This window comes from Aulonocara stuartgranti (genome assembly GCF_965226115.1).
Source record: "Aulonocara stuartgranti genome assembly, chromosome: 11".
Lineage (NCBI taxonomy): Eukaryota > Metazoa > Chordata > Actinopteri > Cichliformes > Cichlidae > Aulonocara > Aulonocara stuartgranti.
In genome coordinates, this window is record NC_138947.1 from 22,394,214 (window position 1) to 22,413,768 (window position 19,555).

At 41.0% G+C, this 19,555-nt stretch overlaps 1 protein-coding gene across 2 annotated transcripts in view; it reads left to right on the plus strand.

Moving 5' to 3' along the window:
* lars2 (leucyl-tRNA synthetase 2, mitochondrial) overlaps window positions 1-19,555 on the plus strand; it is a 35,404-nt gene that overhangs the window by 1,106 nt on the left and 14,743 nt on the right. Inside the window, exons 2-10 of one of the 2 annotated variants that reach the window (XM_082553150.1) lie at window positions 2,567-2,699; window positions 2,960-3,192; window positions 5,672-5,803; window positions 13,347-13,438; window positions 14,843-14,903; window positions 15,006-15,095; window positions 15,396-15,539; window positions 18,295-18,402; window positions 19,352-19,511. In XM_082553150.1, coding sequence (XP_082409276.1) covers window positions 2,968-3,192; window positions 5,672-5,803; window positions 13,347-13,438; window positions 14,843-14,903; window positions 15,006-15,095; window positions 15,396-15,539; window positions 18,295-18,402; window positions 19,352-19,511 — 1,012 coding nt within the window. In that variant the 5' untranslated portion in view covers window positions 2,567-2,699; window positions 2,960-2,967. The remainder of the gene's footprint in view (window positions 1-2,566; window positions 2,700-2,959; window positions 3,193-5,671; window positions 5,804-13,346; window positions 13,439-14,842; window positions 14,904-15,005; window positions 15,096-15,395; window positions 15,540-18,294; window positions 18,403-19,351; window positions 19,512-19,555) is intronic. The other variant, XM_082553149.1, reaches the window with a different exon arrangement.

Sequence of the window (19,555 nt, forward strand, 5' to 3'; positions counted from 1 at the left end):
AAGAATTAATCAGCCACCCCCACCCCACCCCTTGCTGAGTACTGGAGTCCAGCACACAGACTTGGACATCAGCTTGAGATGAAGCAATGTTTTACTCTTTGTAGGAGACACCCGAATGGATGAGGCCAGTCACCATAGAAACATTATCTCAGTCTTTCGCCTCAGCCCACTCACTCGCACCGTCAGAGACGCGCACGGCGTTGAGTGCTCGTCTCTCCCAGCTTCAGCCTGAGGGGAGGAGTGTTGGCTGTTGTGATGCTAGCTTATACTCGAGAGAATATATTGAAGACAAAAAAGTCCCACAAACAGGTGGGTGGAGGAGAACCAGTGGCAGCTGACAAAGCTCAGCTTTCTCCAAGTGATTTGTCCATCCTGGTCAGTTGTCTCCTTATAATCTAGGATGTAATTTTTTTTTAAAAAGCAGTGGTTTTTATTGCTAAAATCAGGTCATCTGAAACTTTCTCTCTCATGCTGATTTGTTTAACTGTCAAGTTTTCATAACATCAGCAATCCTACAATACAGAGTAACCTTTTCCTCTGAGCCCTCCTCAGCTTTAGTCATAATTTATATTTTCCCGACTGACTTGATGTCAGTCTGATGTCGGGGCGTGCTGATCATCTCAGCCTCCGCTTTGATGCTTTAAAGGTCTCTCCTTCTGAGATCCAGATGCGTCACTGCTGTGAAAATATTCTCCTTACAGGTCAGGTTAGCAGCAGTAGTCCTCCGCAGCCAAGACTGTGCTGACTGTACGAGCCTCTCAGGTTACCTTGGAAACTGTCTGTATATACACGTCTGTGTCTGGGTGAAATCAAATCAAGGTTAAATGGGTTTTCGTACATACTGCTGACTGTCTGACCGACATTAAGCCAGCAGAAAGTTTAGCCTAACTGCTCTCTGATCATTAAGGAGGAAGGGAAACCTTTCTGAAACAGCCTACAATCAATCTGTTTTTCTTCTTTCAAGTTGTTAGCAGTGGGAGTGGTAAACTTTTTTAAATTTATTTTATAGAGTAATCCTGTTCTGGATATTTTCTTTAATGTAGTATTTTGTCCTTTTGACCTACCAGTAATTACACAAATTGAGTGAAGCTGCCACTTCCATGCAGGTGATGTCCAGAGGCAGCTGGGTGCACTTAACCTCCTATAATGAAGTGGGAATAATCTAAAAGTACAGGGCCGATTTAAAGCCGAGAAATCGGTGTGTCATTTCATGTCATCTGACTGCAAATGACATTCTTTCATCCGAGCAGGCAGGTGGTTTGATACCTTAGATTCAGAGAGAGGCAGAGCTGTAATCACATCGCGCTGAATAAACCAGTCGTGCTGTTGTGTGAGTGACGTTGATGCGATGGACACAGGCTGTGAAGCAGCAGTGGTAAAAAGAAATAAAAAAAAAATCAGAGCTGCCATAAATTAATCGCAGTGGATGAAACTGTCACTCAGTCTGTTCACAACAAGTGGACTTTAATGTAATGTTGCTCATTCCTGTAGATTCAAGTCATCTGAAGTCATATGCACTGATGTGGGAAACCCTTTTCATACCTACTGCAGAACTATCAGAACAATCTCCAGACTGAAAACCTTTTTTTTTTTAAACCCCTCAGCCCTAAAAGGCTGATGGGGTATTGTTGTCATCCTGCGGGCAACATGGACACCCACGTTTGTGAATAAGATAACTCGAGAACGAAGCAATACAGGCACTTCATATTAGTAACATAGTTGTATCTAAATGCTAAAAATTTCGGACAAGTTTGAATCTCAGTGACCTTGACCTTAAGGTCAAGTTTAAGTTTTTTAAAAAAAAAAAATAATACTATGAATGCAATAACAAGAGAACAAGGCAAAGTGGGATTTTGATATTCATACCATAGATGTGTCTACTAAAAGGCTGGGTACCACCGGCTGCCGTCAGTATTTTTAAATCCTTCTAATCTGGAAGGGTTACGCATGCATTTGTTACATCTAAACTGGGCTATTCTAATGCACTTACAGTCCCTCTGGGAAATATTCACAGCGCTTCACTTGCTTCATATTTTTTCAGTCATTTTACAGTCGTAAATTCATTTTTTACCTCAAACAATACCCCACAGTGATAAGGTGAAGAAAAGGTTCTTGGAAATTTGGGCTCCTTAGTAACTCCTGATCATCAAAGCTTATTTCAAAAGAACCTCGTGTCTTTGCTGCTGCTGCACCAAAACTCTGCAGTGACCTCCCAAATGACCCAAATTCAAATGTTTAAATCTGAGTTGAAGACGCACCTTTTCTGTCAAGAATTTGGAACTGTGACCGGAAGATTTGGTTATTTCACGTAAACATTGTGACTGCGTGTAATGTCAGTGTTTAAGGAACCTGTAAAACACTTTGGGGTTTAAATGTGCTATAAAATAAAATATACTTAGTTACTTATTGAATATTACACCATGGAGGGCATATCTGCCCTGTAGCCTTTTAGAATAATAATGTCAGACTCTAGTGGGTTTGAAAAATAAGTTTAGCTTATTCCACTCCACAAAAACCTGACTATTTTCTTTCATCTCACCATTTGGTCACATCGATGGAGATCCAGCACACACTGCAGTTGCACAAGTTTGGCCGGTCAGAGTGAAACTTCCAGGAAGCGATCCAAGCGTAGGAAAGGGCCGAAGGGGCACGAAGAGGCAGCTTTGAAAGGGAGAGCAGCAAAATCTATATCAGATAAAGTATTTGATTCATGTGGGCGGAGTCACGAGCCTTTTATTGTCATTTCTATGTAAAGATGGAAACTGCTGTTTCCATTTTCTGTCAGTTAGATGTTTTAATGTGTGTGCATTCATGTTGTGTGTTTTATAAGCTATTTAATATATTTACCAAAGGTTAGGGGAAAGCTCGGTTAAAGCTGACCTCTACTGAAAAATAGAAACTTTAGTATTTCACTAGCATGTCAACATTTCCACCACTGGCTGTTTTCCTGTTTTATCAGACGCAATCATGCGGGTGTCCGTGAGAAGGCTGGCGCTGTATCCCCTGTTTGCAGCCCAAAGGAGCGGAGCCCTCCAGAGTCCATTTCTGCACCAAATTTCACCCAGGAGTCGCACCCTGTTCAGTGAGACGGGCGTGTGGGAGAAGGACTATCGAACAGAGACCAGACGCAAAGTGGAAGGATGGTGGCACCCGCGAATTATGGCGCAGTGGCGGAAGGATGCAGTGGAGGAGGTAAGAGGGTCTTTCAAAGTATCAAATAATAAGCTCAAGATTAAATGAATGATTGTTTTGCTTTTGGTAACCAGCAGTTACAAAAAAAACCCAAAACTCAGTTTATATATGACACAGCAAGTGCTCCAGCTTCCTCTCACAGCTCAGAGGTATGCATGTTGATCTAATTGGTGATTTGTAAATTGGCCCTGAGATAGACTGGCAGTCTGTCTCTTGCTCAGTGTCAACTGGGATAGGCTCCTGTCCCACCACAATCCTGGTTAGGCAGTCTGGAACATGCATGGATGGAAATGCACTAAATCCTATAATAATCCTAATTATTATATAATCCTAATATAATAATCCAATAAATCCATATTTAGATAAGAAGCTGGAACAAGCAGATGGTTGGCATTTCATTTGCCCCACATGCTGCTGCTGTAAAAATGTGTTGAGGTAAACTGCTAGTAGAAATGAATGTCTGATATGTCGAGTGAGAAACATGAGTCATCCTCAGTAAATACTTGACATAACAAAAATACTTCTTTCAGATGTTCTATGGCCTAAATAGAGGTCATTACTGTTGAATGAGTTGGAAATCATAATTGTGCTCCACAAATCAAGGTTGCACCAACAAGTAGACGTCTTTTGTAGAATCTAAACATCATAAGCACAAACAAATGTTTTGTTTGTCCTTGCAAGAAAAACACAGATGTGTGTGTTTAAAAAACTGCTGATTTTATTTGAGTTTCACAAAACCTCTGCTGTGTCTACCTTGGGCCAAGTGCATACTATAAATGAGGACAGTGGTAATTAGCTCCCCTCTTTAACCGAGCAAAACATTTTTAACCCACGAGTGAGTTCAAGAAATTCAAATGGATCCACACAATACAGAACAAGCCTGGTAGAGGTAGGAGCTGAAAGATTTCAAAGACTCTGGAAAGAAAACCAGTGAGAGATGTGTCTGAAGACCCCAGAACGACTGCAGAGACACAAGTGGATGACTTAACCAAGGCAGGAATGATATTCTCAAAGAAGAAAATCATCAAAAACCTGCACAAGAATGGATTGTGAGGTTGCAGACCATGAAAAACTCCACTTCTGCAGAAGAGACACCTTCAGTCCAGACTAAAGTATGCTAAAGAAAACCTGAGGAAAGATTATAATTATTGCAAGTGCGTCCTTTGGCCATATGAGACAAAACTAGAGCTCTGTATCAGAGATACCGCTCATGTTTGGAGAAAGAAGAGGGAGGTAAACAACTAAAGAACTCCCCAGTGAAAAGTGGTGGTGGGAGTATTGTTTTGTGGGAAAGCTCCAGTATGTCTGGGATTTTGAATCTCACCAAGGTGAAAGAATCATGAAGAATTTAAAATAAAACCTCAAGCAGTCAGCGCAAAACTGGGTCTGCGTCATCGCTGTGTTCCAGTATGACAGCAACCCAAACATTCATAGCTCCTGGAAGAACAGCCTTCAGAATGCCAAAGTGAGCATTACTGACTAGCATGGATACATCCTGAAAAACTGAAACTCTGTGGGGTGAACTGAAGCCCAGGGTCCCTGCCAGAAGACCGTTAGATCTGGAAAAAAATGGGCTGTGATTGGAAAACGAGTGTGAGAAACGAACAACTGCAGGCTGTTATCCAGCTAAAACTGACTCCAGTGTCTGATTATTAGCATCAGTGGGGCTAATAATTTTGACCCTGGTAGTATTAGCTTTTGTGACATAATTTTTTTTTTCTGTGTGCAAAGTAAAATACGCATCCAAAGTAAAACTCTGACGTTTGGAAAGGCTCTGTTAAAAATTCCTTGTTTTGTTTAACAGCAATTGGGAAATACTTATTAGCACCTGAGCTAATAATTCTGTCCTCTGATCCTGTATTGAAACAGATCCACATGTATACATTTGAGGCACAGTTAGACGAATAGGTGCATGCTTCTAAATTATGCCCTCATCTATTATTGCCACTGACCCTCGCAGCTCATCTCAGACTCGGAGCTCTGGATGATTATATATCCTAATGGCCTGACAGTGTGGCAGTCTGGGACTGGCTCACAGTGATTAAGTGCATTTACCACAGAACTCTGGACCTAATTAATTTACTGAAAAATTCATGACTCACGTTTCCTGTAATCACGTCTTTCTGGGTGTAACTGGTACTTACTGCGTTGCTGTGGCAACAGCATTGAGACTGTAAATCACCAGCGGTCTGCACTGACATCATTTAAATTCGGACACTATAATCAGCCTCTGTTAGAGCCTTATACAGTAATATACCCCGAGTCAGTCGGCGCTCACGATCGCTATGTGATGAGCAGCTATTCCTGTTCTCATCAGTTTAATGGAGTCTCTGTTGTATGGGATTCATTCAGAGGCCAGACTGATAATGGAGAGGCTCCTCTGCTGTGTGCTTTCAGGATTAAAAGTCAGTTTTATGGTCATTTGTCTCATGTCTCATGATTCTATAACGGCCTCTTCTTCTTCTTTTTTTTCCTCCAGAGTCCCCACAAGAAGAAGTTTTATGTCCTCTCTATGTTTCCTTACCCATCAGGGCGACTGCATATGGGCCATGTGCGAGTGTATACCATCAGTGACACCATTGGTCATTTCCAAAAAATGAGAGGGCATCAGGTATGTCAGCTTTTATTTTATTCTTTTATTTTGTTATGTTTCTGCCTTGTACCATCCCTATTGAAGCCGAACATGCTCTGCTCTCACAGCAGCAGTTGTTTAGCGGTGCCATATTTCAGAGTCCCGAGAGCTGTTTAGCTTTGTTTGCTGACTCTGTAAGTAAATTACAGGGTTTTATGGCCAACACAGAAATTCCATAAGTGATATTACAGGACACACTGCTGTTTGATGTAAATGGATTGGTACTTATAAAGTGCTTTTCTGCTCAGTTTAAACTCTCAAACTGCTTTCTTACAAAACTCTATTATTTCTTTGTTGTTTCAATGCCTCTTTGCAATAAGTCTAAAGGCTGTTTATTTCTAATTCATGCATTTGTGTGCACTCATAAAAAACCTTCCAGATCTTCTCTGCCAATGACAAACCGCTTATTCTGCTATTGACTGTTGATTGATGGTGTTTATCGGATCGGATGATGATGTGGAGGAACGTTATCTTTGGTGAAAAGCGCTATTTCTGTGAGGTCTGTCTAACATTCACACTCCAGTGGATGCATCTGAGAGCAGTTTGGTTAGTATCTTGCTCAAGGATATAACCACCAACCTACTTCCTGTGCTACAGCCAGTCCTGAATTCAACCCCACCGAACGCTTGTGGGATCAGCTTGGGCGTGCCGTTCGTGCCAGAGTGACCAACACAACTGGCCGACTTGTGACAAATGTTAGTTGAAGAATAAGACGCCATCCTACCCCAGTGTGTGACCAAGCTGGTGACCACCATGAGGAGGAGGAGGTGCCAGGGTGCTGTGCCTTTGTATGTGTACGTCAATCATCTTCAGTGTTGGGAAGGTTACTTTTAAAATGTATTCCACTACAGATTACAGAATACATGCCCCAAAATGTATTTTGTAACGTATTCCGTTACGTTACTCAAGGCTGCACTTTTTGCAGCAATCTCCTATAGAAAAATATTCCTCACCTGTAAAACAGGTTCGCAGCTCCGAACCGTAAAGGCGTAAAACCGTAAAGGGACCTCTGGCTAATACTTCGGGGTTCGTGTCGGGCTCGTAGCTGAAGACTAGCTTTACTTTGTTGTCTGAGTCAACTTTGCTAGCGAGAGACAGAGAGAGGCGTTGAAAGGCTGCTCCAACAGAACTTATTGCTTCGGAGGAAAACGCGAACACGGTGTACAGTCGAGTCTTAATAGCTTACTTACAACTTGGCTCTTTTTGGCTGCAGTGGTTATTATTATATTTACATGCTTCCATCTCCCGTTTTTGCTCGGTGACAACTCGTACTTTTCCACTCTCCTTTTTCTCCCTCCCTCGCTCACAGACACATAACGGGTATGTCAGTCCATTCAACCTGCAGCACGGACTACACTGCCCATGAGGCTACATTGTTTACAGTTATGCCTGTAACACTTCTCCTATTGCCTTCATATTAAATAATTTTTGTGAATAATTTTTTAAAATATTTCTTCACGTCATTATGCGGGCCGCAAGTAGAGGTGACATGGACCACGAGATTGAGACACAGACATTAGAGCCTCCTAATGCGTGTTTTGTTTGGGTTTCCACCGGCATGGAAACTAAAAATAGAGAGAGCATAGCCTAACATATGAAACGGGAAAATACTGCCGTGTAATCCATTTATTTCAACAAAGTAACTGTATTCTGAATACCACCTTTTTAAACGGTAACTGTAACGGAATACAGTTACTCATATTTTGTATTTTAAATACGTAACGGTGGTACATGTACTCCGTTACTCTCCAACACTGATCATCCAATATCCAATAAGTGACACCAAACAAGAGTCAATAACAGAATAAGCTGTTTGGCACTGGCAGAGAAGATCTTTTAAGTCTTTCATGGGTGCAACTCACAAATGCATTATGCTTACGAATGTGGCAACATTAAAGGAGAAATACACAAGCTTTGTACTGGTGTGGGATTTAGTGCCTAGAAGCATTGTTACAACAAAGGACCATTCACACACAAATAATACATACAGGAGGAGAAGCAGGTAACAGGTAAACACTGAGAATACCCCATGACAATAGCACATTCAGGTGTCCATCCCTGTAGGAATGAGCCTGTTCTGCCTTTGAGCTTTTAACTTTTAATGCACGCCCCAGTTTGGCTTATTGTGCGCTATCTTCCCCTCACCGCACGTCTCTCCCTGTGACAAACAAAAACTTACAAAGGACGTGACGCCCTCAAATGTGCTGTTTGAGACACACACTTGGTGTTATTGTGAGGAGTTAAATGTAATGGATGTGTTTTGGCTGTTGTTTAGTAATATTGGGAAAAATGGTGAGTCAGTCCTTCATTGAACTCGTCTTTGATACAAAACATGACGCTGCATTGACAGTATGATTGCTGCTTTCTCACTGGAGCCACTTCAAAAGGCTCCCCTCACCAATCTGTAACCCACTTTTTTTCTGTTTATTTCTGCTCAACAGTTCTTTAATATCAGCTGTGTTTACACTGCTGGACTCACTGTTTACTCTTCCTCCGAACTGTGAAGCTTCCCATCTATATACACGTGTAATGCTTATGCAGTAGTTTGACTTGAGCATTAATATGAGTGTGATTAGAAGCTTAAGTCTACCTCAGGGAGCCTGTTTCTTTCAATTAGATGGCCGATGTTTACACCGCCGTGAGAGCGTGTAATTAAATTGTTCTTTGTTGTACTTTGATTTCTATTGTACATCCCTTTGCTTTTTAAATGCTAATTTCAACGCCACACCCAGGTGCCAGTTTTGATTCAGCTGTAATGTCAGCCTGTATCAGTGTCTCGTGAACTGTTTTTGGGGCAATTACCATGACAGAAATTAGAAAACATTTTACACTTAACCCCATCAAGGAGGAGGTAATGTTTTTTGTAATGTTTGTGTATGTGTGCGTGCGTGTGTTACTCTTACTGCCTCAAAAAGTTTTGAATTGATTCTGATAAAAAAAAAAAAAAACTGTGTAGAGTGGGCTTTTGGTTACAAGCCATTAACATTTGGATTAGATGCACCAAGGTCTTTAAGGCCAACTTAATGCTTTATTGGTCAAAAATTGACAAAAACTTTCAATAAAATTAAAAATAAATTAGAGGTTATGATTCTTACAAATATAAAGATTTAAAATATTGTCTCATGTTTGACCTCTGACCTCTACTTCAAGGTCAATAGATTATGCTGAAGGTCATAGTGATAATAATCCTATATAGGGCTGTTTAAAACGGTCTTTCTTACTGCCGTTGTGTGCAAAGACAGTATATAGTGAATGATATATAGGCATTAATATCACTATACTTTAAACCTCTGACGTCTTCTTCGAGGTCAAATAAGGTCAAACTTTCGTAAAATGACTCATCTTTAAGGCTAATATTGAAATTTACTGCCTGCTGGGATTCTGAATATCACATTATAGTTTGCATTCAACTATCATGTCACATTTGACGTCTGCCTTTCTTTCAAGTTTCTTTCAATCCTAAGTTTGAAGAGTTTAATTTCAGTTTAGTTTTTTTTTCAGTATTGCTGTATTTGTGGCAAGATTTAGGAAAATCAGTGCACAGCAGGACATTTTGAAAGCAGCTGACTCAGTCTTGTAGACATCCGAAGCCTCAATAAACACGTCCACAAAAGTCTCTTCGGATAGTTTGTGATAACAGATTTGACCAAATGAACACATGACAAAACTACGTTTATTTCTGCTGCACAAAATTATTTCAGAGATCTGGTTTTTATTATAGTAGTTAACTTTCATGACTAGTTTTAGTTTTTAGTTTACTTTTCGTTAACTTTAATAACCTTGGCTGACACTGAATCCTTCTTACAATAAAGTGAGGAATGAGGTCGGCCCATAAGCAGCTGTTTTGCTTTTCCTATAAGGTGTTTCTATGGTTTTTAATACCTGCTGTGGTAATTTGGATCCTCGCTATGAGGTCTCCTTGTAAGGTTAAAATTAGGTGTAGAGTAAAATCCATACTCTCGATTACCAGCGCTCTAGTCTGTTATTGACTCCACTCTGTTTCAGCTCCTAGTGCTGCAATCGATATTCAGCACTCTGTTTGATTCCACTAAACGGCGGCCGCTGATGAAGCCGCGAGCAGTGTCTGTCACATGGACCGTGCTCCTGCGGTGACACAAACACCTGCTCAGTTCTTTGGTTAGACTTTGTCTGTACATGATCTATCCACCCAAGAAGAAAGGTGGGTGTGTGACAAGTTTCTCTCTTCCTCCGTGTTTTCTGGTCCAGGTGCCGTCTTTACACGAGATGCAGTGTTATTTTTGTTTCACCTGCCCGTCTTCCTCTGGCTGGTTTGTCTCTGAACAGAAACCTGGTGTCACATCACTGAGAACTACTTTGTTTCTCTCAGCATCGGTCAGAAAGTTGAGTTTGTTCTGCTGTATGCACTCAGTCGACCCTATTCACTAGTTAACTGAGAAAGGTACTCACTCTCCTTTAAACAGTTATGTGTAATGGGAGTTCTTTCATGTGTCACATACTAAATTAGAGAAAGTTTTAACCTAGACCTAACCTAGTTCTTTATAAATATCAAAATATGAGGTAATCAAAACAAAAAAAGATGTTAACTTTTAACCTTTATTGTAAGTACAAAGCTCGTGCTAATAATCACAGTAAACAGTAAAAATTAAAGTTGTTCCTGAAACTTCAAGTGTGGTTTTTTTTTTTTACACTTGTTTTTGTTTGGTTTTTTTTACACTTATTTTTTCTCAGAATTCTGAGAAAAAGTCGGAGATTCTGAGATTAAAATCAGAATTCTAACTTTAATTTCAAAATTCTGACTTTTTTTCTCAGAATTCTGACTTTAGTCTTAGAATTCTCAGATCATAGTCAGAAGTCTGAGTAAAAAATTTTTCTCAGAATTCTGAATATAATCTGAGAATTCTAGGAAAAAAAAGTCAGAATTCTGAGATTAAAGTCAGAATTAAAATCTCAGATTTCTAAGCAAAAATTTAGAATTTTGAGACTAAAGTCAGAATTCTGAGGGAAAAAGTCAGAATATTGGAAAAGGGGAAAAAAAAAGATGTGCCCACCTTCTTTTTTTTTTTTTTCTTCTTTTTTTTTTCCCCTTCCCCCTTCGGTGACCCTAACCCTCTTCCGTAGATATTAAAATGAGTTTGATGCAAAACATATAAGCGTGACAAATGGTCCTAATTATTCCAACCATGACTGAGTACCGTTTTCAGTTTAGATAGATATCATGGGCACTGCTGCTGGGTGTAATTATATATGTGAAAACAACAACGCTTGTTTCTTGCTTAGGAAAAATAATAATTTTTACAGTCTATACCACATGTGTCAAAATCGCGGCCTGCCGACATTTAAATCCAGCCACACGTCACTTGAGCTTCTTCACACAGAATTCAACAAAAGGAAAGCTGATTTTTCAGAGCAGACAATTTCGGCTGAGACGAGACCCTGAGTCTACGTGATCACCAAGTGTTTTCTTCTCTCTTTTGTTCAAAAAACGTTACTTTCTGGTGGGTTTTTTGGTTTACAAAAATTCACTGTTAACTATTACATTTGCACTCAGTAACCTTCATGTTCTATTGGATTATAACCAGAATACGACCGGCTGGCAGCCTGTGGAGTTGAGTCCTGTGGAGTTGTGCTTATTGACAAAGAGACTCATTGAGACTGATGGATATGTATCGACAGTCGGAATGATGACGCTGCTGATTATCACAAATCATTTCCTGACATAAGCTAGAATTAATTTAGTTTCAAGACTGTAACAAAACTATTAGTTTGCTTAAAAGTAGGATTGCTTTTAGTTTGACAGAGATGCATCTAATGGGCACTGATGGTACACAGACATCAATATCAGCTTTTTCATTATTCAGCTGTCAGAGCAAATTTTCAGGCTTTTTCGTTTCATGCTTATAAATATTAGCTGGTGGTAGGTTCAAATTTATCAAACACACGTGTGTATTGGTACATTTTCACCACATTTAGAGCATGAAAAGGAATAAAAATGCTAAAGACGGGCGCCAGTATATCTCACTGCGTTGAGCAGCCGACAGATGTACCAAAAGGTTACTGCAGGAACCTGAGTAATTTCCTGTGTGATGATCCTCCTGCACCACCTTTTCTTCTGCCCTGCTGTCCTGTCCAATATAAAGGCTGAACTACCCAAAAATAAGCTATTTAAAAAGACTAATAGGGCTGGTCTGCCTCTACACATACACTGATGTGTAAGGGTTGGTAAGGGGTCGTTAACCTTTGAATGGGCTAGTGTAACGAGGAAACGTTTATCAAGTTGCATTTCAAAGTGTCAGATGGAGTGGAGTTTGTCTGGAGCTGTGTGGGTGGACACTTGCATGTAGCATCATATCAACAACATCAGTCTCCCAGCTCTTCTCCTCTGCTTTCATCCCATGGTGCCCTGCCCTGATTGGCTCTGACTTTGCATTACAGTGACTTCAGTGACTCTCTTGTCCATCTACCACAATCTCTTGTCAATGTGCTGATTTCACGGCCACAGATTCTCAAAAAGTCGGGGTAGCTTCACACTTTCTGTGGTCACAAGGATAAGTGGAGCTATTACCAGTGAAGTATTTACGCTGGATCAAGAGTGTAGTAGCACATCTGTCCTAACATTTTTCCGCTTGCAGTTCACATCGTGGCTGCTTTACTCACAGTGTGGCTGTATTCCTCCTGAGCTCTCTTAGCCTGATACCATCCAGCACTCGGCTTTACAAATGAGGCCCCTGCAGTTACCAAGGATACCAATTCGTCTGAAACATCAGACCAGTTAGGGTCCGTTCAGCGATGCTCTCCAGCTCTCGAGTCCTCGTCGCTCTGCCTCTCCTCTACTTTACTCACGCCTTCCACTCCTGTGCTCTCATTTCGTCTCGCCCAGTAAGCAGAAAAACACCATCGAGGACCCAAAAAGATGTCGCCTCGAGTGTTTGCCTGGGGGAGCCGTGCGTTCAGAGAGGATGTGTATAGAAAGTGACAGTATATTTACAACAAGTTCAGGGTAATAATGTAAGCATGCTGACCCTTCTTTCTAAGGTTAAACCAGTTCCTTTTACATTTTAGTAAAACATCGGCTCTTAGTCTGTGTGCTTTCATCCCGATGTGTAAGCTCCCAGCAGGGATTTACACATCACCATAAAGTTGATGCGTGCAGAGGACCCTCGTTCCCTCCTAGACTGACTTGTTTTTTTTGGTTTAATAGTTACTGATTGCATAAATCCTGCTGTAATGTGAACAGCATGCTGATCAGAGGTGCTGTCAGTTAATTATGTGAATGATGCACGTTGACACCACAGGGCTATTTTCATTTTCCTCCTTTCACCTGGGAAACTTTCTCCTCTTGGTCTAAGTGTGATGTTAAGTCTGAAACCTTCAGTGACACTTTTGACCAATATTTAAACAGATTTCATATCGTTTCAGAGAAGCCATTTTTTGGTTAATTCAGCTCCTACTCTATAAAAAGTCCTAAAAAAGGAATATCGAATGGCTTTCACATTTTCCAGAAAGCTAATGAAAATGACGAGTTCCCTGATTGTGTCTTCAGGTCTTAAATCCAATGGGCTGGGATGCCTTTGGACTTCCAGCTGAGAATGCAGCCATAGAGAGGGGGCTTGACCCAGAAGACTGGACTAAAAGGTATTTGAACTATTACATCTCAGTGTTTGTTGTTTTTATATACTAACTGGAATTGGCCCACTTTTGTGGTGCTAGGTTAGACCCTGTCTTGACTTACAAATGTAGACCGTGCCTGCAAACAAATGAATGGCTGTCTAAGGGAATTCAAACAGTTCTTTAAAATGAATACTGGCATTGCCATTTAGTCATCATTTATAGTTGTCAAATACACAATAAGCCATAAAATGCTCTGAATTACAATTAAATTCTAAAATTGCATTTAAGTAAACAAAATACTAAATGGAAAGTTATACCTTTAACCGTTTAATTCAAACATATTTTGTATTTTTATATTTCTTTAATTTAAAATGACTTCTGTTGTTGCTGGATGTCATCACTCAGACATCCCACCGATGCGGTGAGTTTCTCATCTCGAGCTGACAGATTACATGCTCCGGTTTCTTCTTTTTCCTTTAAGTCTTTTTTTCATACCAATTTTTTGTCCAAAAGATATTCAGAACATCCGTTATTTCAGCCAGAGCATCGCTTTTTATTATTATGTGTTTTTTTTAAACAGTGCTCACAGAAACACTTTGGAAACGTTTGCCTTTTTCCAGCTTCCTCTTTGAAAACAATTGTTTCGGTTTCATCAGTCAGATTTTCGCCAAATTTTTTGCCTTAGTTGTCCAGACGTCTCTTTTGCAACACGTCACCGCTCTCTCTGCTTCACCTGGAGGTAAACCTGTCTCCTTATAGAGAAAATGGAGGCATGGCAGTATGCAGATTATATGCAGGCAGCACAAACCTGTTGGTTCAGAATGATTTAGTAACGTATGCATAGTGGTAAGAACAAAATAGGCTGGTGTACATGTTTCATAACTCCAAAGGTAATTTTGCTAAATGAGGGCTATTGTCATGTTCAAGAAACCAGTTTGTGGTGGTGGAGGTTTTGTGATATGGCCTGATATCCTGCTAGAAGAAGCTATTAGACGATGGGTGCACTGTTGTCATAAATGATGCTCAACTGATATTAAAGGTCCTAAAGTATGCCCAAAGAAAAACCTCTTCCACAGCATTACACCACCAGAAACCTGAAGCTTTGTTGGAAGGCAGAACAGATCCATGCTTTCATGTTGTTTGTACCAAATGCTGACCCTACCATCTAAAGCAGCAGAAATTAAGACTTAACAGACCAGGCAACATTTTTACAATCTTCTGTTGTCCAAATTTGGTGAGCATATGCCATCTGTAACCTCAGTTCCCTGTTCACAGCTGACAGAGTGGCACTGGATGCAGTCCTCTGTTGCTGTTGCTGATCAGTTTAGCTGATTAAATATTTGTGTTGAGCAGTTGAAAAGGTGTACCTAACAAAGTGGCCCATGAGTGCACTATATCCTAACTCTAGCGCCGTTCCTCTCGCTTCAGTAACATACAGTCTATGCGGGAGCAGCTGGACACTCTCGGGCTTTGCTTCAACTGGGACCGGGTAAGCAGCACGTGATGATGAGCTGAGCATCAGACAGAGAGTTTTGGCAGCTTTCAGGCCCCTTTTGCTCCCTTTTGAGTCTGATTCTCACTTTCCTGACAGGAAGTGACCACTTGCCTCCCAGACTACTACAGGTGGACGCAGTATCTATTTATCAAGCTCTTTGAAGCGGGACTGGCATACCAAAAAGAGGTATTAATCGTATTTGCGCTCTGGTTTATCCTGGATTTCTTTTAAATGAATAATATGACTTGCGCAGGTTTCAGATCCCTGACTGGTACAGTAATGATTGAAGCAGCTCAGAGTTTTCTCTTTGACTGGATTAAATGGTAGGCAGGCTGGAAAAAACATTTTTCATTTTGTGTAATAAAATGCAGTGGCCTTAAAATATGCTTTTAAATATGAGCTACTTCTTAAGCTGTGCTTTTCAATTTGTGAGCTCATGTGTGCCGTTTGGGTGTGTGCTGTGTGCGTGCATGTGTGTTATCCAAGGCTGTGGTGAACTGGGACCCTGTTGATCAGACGGTGCTGGCTGATGAACAGGTGGATGAAAATGGGCACTCCTGGAGGTCTGGAGCTCTGGTGGAGCAGAAGCTACTCACACAATGGTTCATCAAGACTACAAACTATGCCAAGGTATGACTGTACCGCGTGTGTGTGAGAGGCAGTGCTAGAGATACACCAGTATGTGTGTGACAAGCAGCATCTGAATGGCTGACCAGAAACTTCATGTGGGCAAAAATGAGCTGCGGAGCCCTCTGATAACAATCATGGCTGACACTTCAGTAACAGCAGCTGCAGTCCTGCTTCTCTGGTTCTGCAATCAGACCCCTGGAGACCATCATTTATAGCCTGGCATCTCTACTTCAAGGAAAAAGAGACCAGAAGCCTCAGTAATACCACCAGGTGGCCTGGCTGGCTGATGAGAAGCCTCCACCTTTAAGCAGAGGGGTGAACAGGGCTGGTGCACGGTGAAATTAGCCGTTTTGGACTTACATGAATCAGCCTCAGAAAGAAAGTTCATACATTTTTCATGGAACTCATGCATGTGTGTGCATGTGCTTGCACATAGAAATACACTGTACAGGCAGGTACCTATAAAAGAGAAAAGTTTGGCTTTATGTGCTCAGTGCTTGAACACTTTAAACTCGAATTTATCTTAGTTTGTTTACTGAGTTGAGAAAAATTGGGTAGAAATGTTTCTAATAACATTTTTTTTTGTTTCTAGAGCTGCAATGAGGAATTACATTCATGTTTAGTTAATGTTAGTTGATCTTAATTTTGTGGGGCATCTTTTTTGGTGTCTAAATGTGCAGAAAATCTCCCAAAAATTGCAATACCAACAAAATAATTCAGCTTCAAAGCCATCCAAAACTTTAAACATAGTCAGAGATACAGAACATCAAAGCAGTAAATCCTCACATTTGCCTAGCAAAAAAACAAAGTTTGACATCTCTGCATTCAAATTATGGGTTCAGTCACTGCCTGATTATTTCAGCTCTTCTTGTTTCCATCACAATATAAAAGAAAGCATAAGCAAGTTTTTGTGAGTGGGGTTTCATTTCATACTGAGATAACATTGAAACCAGTGCCTGGGCGGTGTGAAATAAATGTAAAAAAGAAAAACATTGGAAATGATGCAAAACACATGTAATTTCCAATAAAACAAACCCCAAACTTGCGAGAGCACCAGCGCGTCCGTTTGAGGGTTTTATTCGCTGCTTTGTCACTTTGATTAAAAAAATAATTTCGTCCGCAGTCGGCTGTCGCTCAGGTTCAGCCGCGGCGCCGAAGTCGCCCGTGCGTGTCCGTGTCAGAGGTTTGAGCGGAGGTGGAAGCAGCCTACTGTGACAATGTGTTCCTGCATTTCTAATTTTCTCTGAAGAGCAGAGAAGTGGGAAGGAAGGAAGAGGAAGGTGTTAAGGGAGAGAAGTGAGAGAGACAGATGGAGGGAAAGGCGGACCGTGTCAAACCAGAGCGTGACAAATAAAAAGCGATGTAATTGGACTGTGATTTCCTTTTTTTTTTTTTTTATTTCTGTCCGCTCGCCTCTAAACGTGTTCGAGTCTGTTAGACAACATTAACTTCAGGCAATATTTATTCAGTTTAGCTGTCAAGTTATTCCACATTGTGCAACGACTATGTATTATTACTAAGATGGATCCTTTTTTTTTCTTCCCATGTGGAGCGTGCAGGATGCTAAATGATCACATGGCAGGAGCAGGAGTTTTCAATTTCATGCATAATCACACTTGTTGCACTCAGACAAATGCTGCCTGCCTATTACACCACGACTGACATCTAAATGATTCACAAAAAGCGAGAGCTCAGTGCGCCGCTCACGTGCAGTATTGTTCAAATAGCTTCCAGAAATGTTTGATTTCCTCCAAGTAAATTAACACCCGACAACTGAACCCACTTCCAAAGTACAGCTGTTTGTGTGTTTCCTCACTGTGTTAATATATTTCCCAGAAGTGTACTTGACATGTCTCACTCACACATGCACACACACAGTCCTTGGTTACTCTTATTTCATGCTCAAGCTTTTCTTTGTTGCCAGGGACTCATGTCCTTGCTGTTAATGTTTTTTCTGGCTTTTGTGAGAAAAACACTCACTGCCTTTCACTTTAAAGCCGTGCCCGATTCTCACTCGTAGCTTTTTTTTCGTCATCTTTGTTTTGCTGTGTCTCCTTCCAGCAGCCTCTCAGTCACGCTGACACACGTTCTTCGGGATTTATGCCCCTTTTTTCCCCTCTCGCTCTGAAGGGAATCCATAACTGACGAGCTGCACTCATGCTAGCGATGACTATGGCTAGTGTTTATGTTCGTATTGATAACTCTGTGATGAGGTACTGCATGCTGAACGGCACCACGATGGGGTGGAGGGGTGGTTTGTGGGTAATAGATGCTGACAGACTGAAAAGGAAATTGAGAATTATAACATCTCTGGCCTCAGACCAGCTGTGGCTTTTTGGCTTGAGCCTTGTTGATATGCATAGCTTCCTTTAATCATGCAGTATAAATGTTGTTGTGTGTCTGGGTGTGTGTGGGGGGGGTGTATGGGCTTATGGGTGTGTATGTGAAGTGTGGGTGTGTGAGGTAGTGTGCACACTATATAGGCGATTGCTTTGCGATATCCAGGAAAGAGGGCGAGCAGAGGTCACAATTTTTGAGAATCCCTTTTTGTCTGCATAATGTGACCTGGTCGGCTCTGCTGCTTTGTCAAAATAAATTGGCTGCGCTTTGAAAGAGGCCACACGGAATTGGAGTCAATTGCATTATCCTAGACAGCCACATACTAATAGGAATATCTCTTTTCCACAGTGAAGTGGAAAATTAGCTCCTTCCAAACTTGTACAAAGTAGTAAACTTGTGGCTTTATCTCTTTCAGCCCCTCCTGGACGCCCTGCAGGACCTTCCAGAGTGGTACGGGGTCAAAGCCATGCAGGCAAACTGGATTGGAGAGTGCACCGGATGCTACTTCGACTTCAAACTGAAGGTGGATCTCGACTCCTTTCTCTCTCCTCTTCACTTTTCTTGTTTTCTTTCAGTCTCTCAGCACTTTCCCAGCAAGTGCTCCCTCTTCTGTGCTTCTGTTTTTCATCTCTTTCACCCCGAGCACTGATTGCCTGCTTTGAGTTTCTTTGACAGCTCTCTTTTTATCTGTTTCTATTAAAATCATGTACCAAAACATCGAAATCCATACTTATTATTTGCTTTCACTGCATCTGCTACAAGTAGCAATTTACCCAAACAGATGATGTCGCAGATTACTTGCTGCTGAAAGTCGTATTTAGGCTTCTTCACAAGCCTGTTGTCTCAAACTGAGAGACATCAAAAAGCCAACTGAGAACCCAATTACTGGCATTATTAAAGCAGTTTTCCTTAAAAATAAAAATCACTCAAGTCGGTTCTTTAATTGAGATATTTTGTAGTATTTTTATATTTATAGAGGAAAGAGGGTTGGATAATAATTGGAAAGGGTTGTTATGAAGGAATGTAAAATTAAAGTAAAAACTAGAGTTTGTAAAATGCTGCTGTTAATTGCAATTATCTCCTATCAGTATGATTTTTAGCGTGATGGGTACTAATTGTTAATTAGAATATCCTTAAATAACTGTGCGCCATCTAAAAGTGATCTCAGGATGTTTATTGTAGCTAAAAGAGCCCAGTAAGCCCTGAAGGTGTTTTATATATCTGAGTCACTGTGGTCAAGTTTTATAAGCTGTGATTCAAAATTTGTGTATATATATATATATGTGTGTATATGTTATAAAAATTGTTATGTTATAAAAATCATAAAAATGCTAACCGTTGCTTTGTTCTAGTTTTATTTGCCATCTTACAGAAATATGGAATAGAAAGCCAGCAGGTCCTCGCTGTTTATTCGACCTCTGTGCCGCTGTGGATGTGACAGTTTCCCACATGCCTCCTCTCTTATTTTCCAGGTGAATGGGAAGGAAACAGGAGAGACCCTGTCAGCCTACAGCTCCTCCCCGGAGACGGTGTACGGAGCTGCTTACCTGGCCATCCTGCCCTCCCACAGACTGCTGCACGGCAGTAGCTCAGTGCGCTCCGCTCTGCAGGAAGCCTTTCAGCCAGGCAGAGGTTGGCATCTCTCCACACTCGCAACCAGCTTGTGCTCAGGCTGT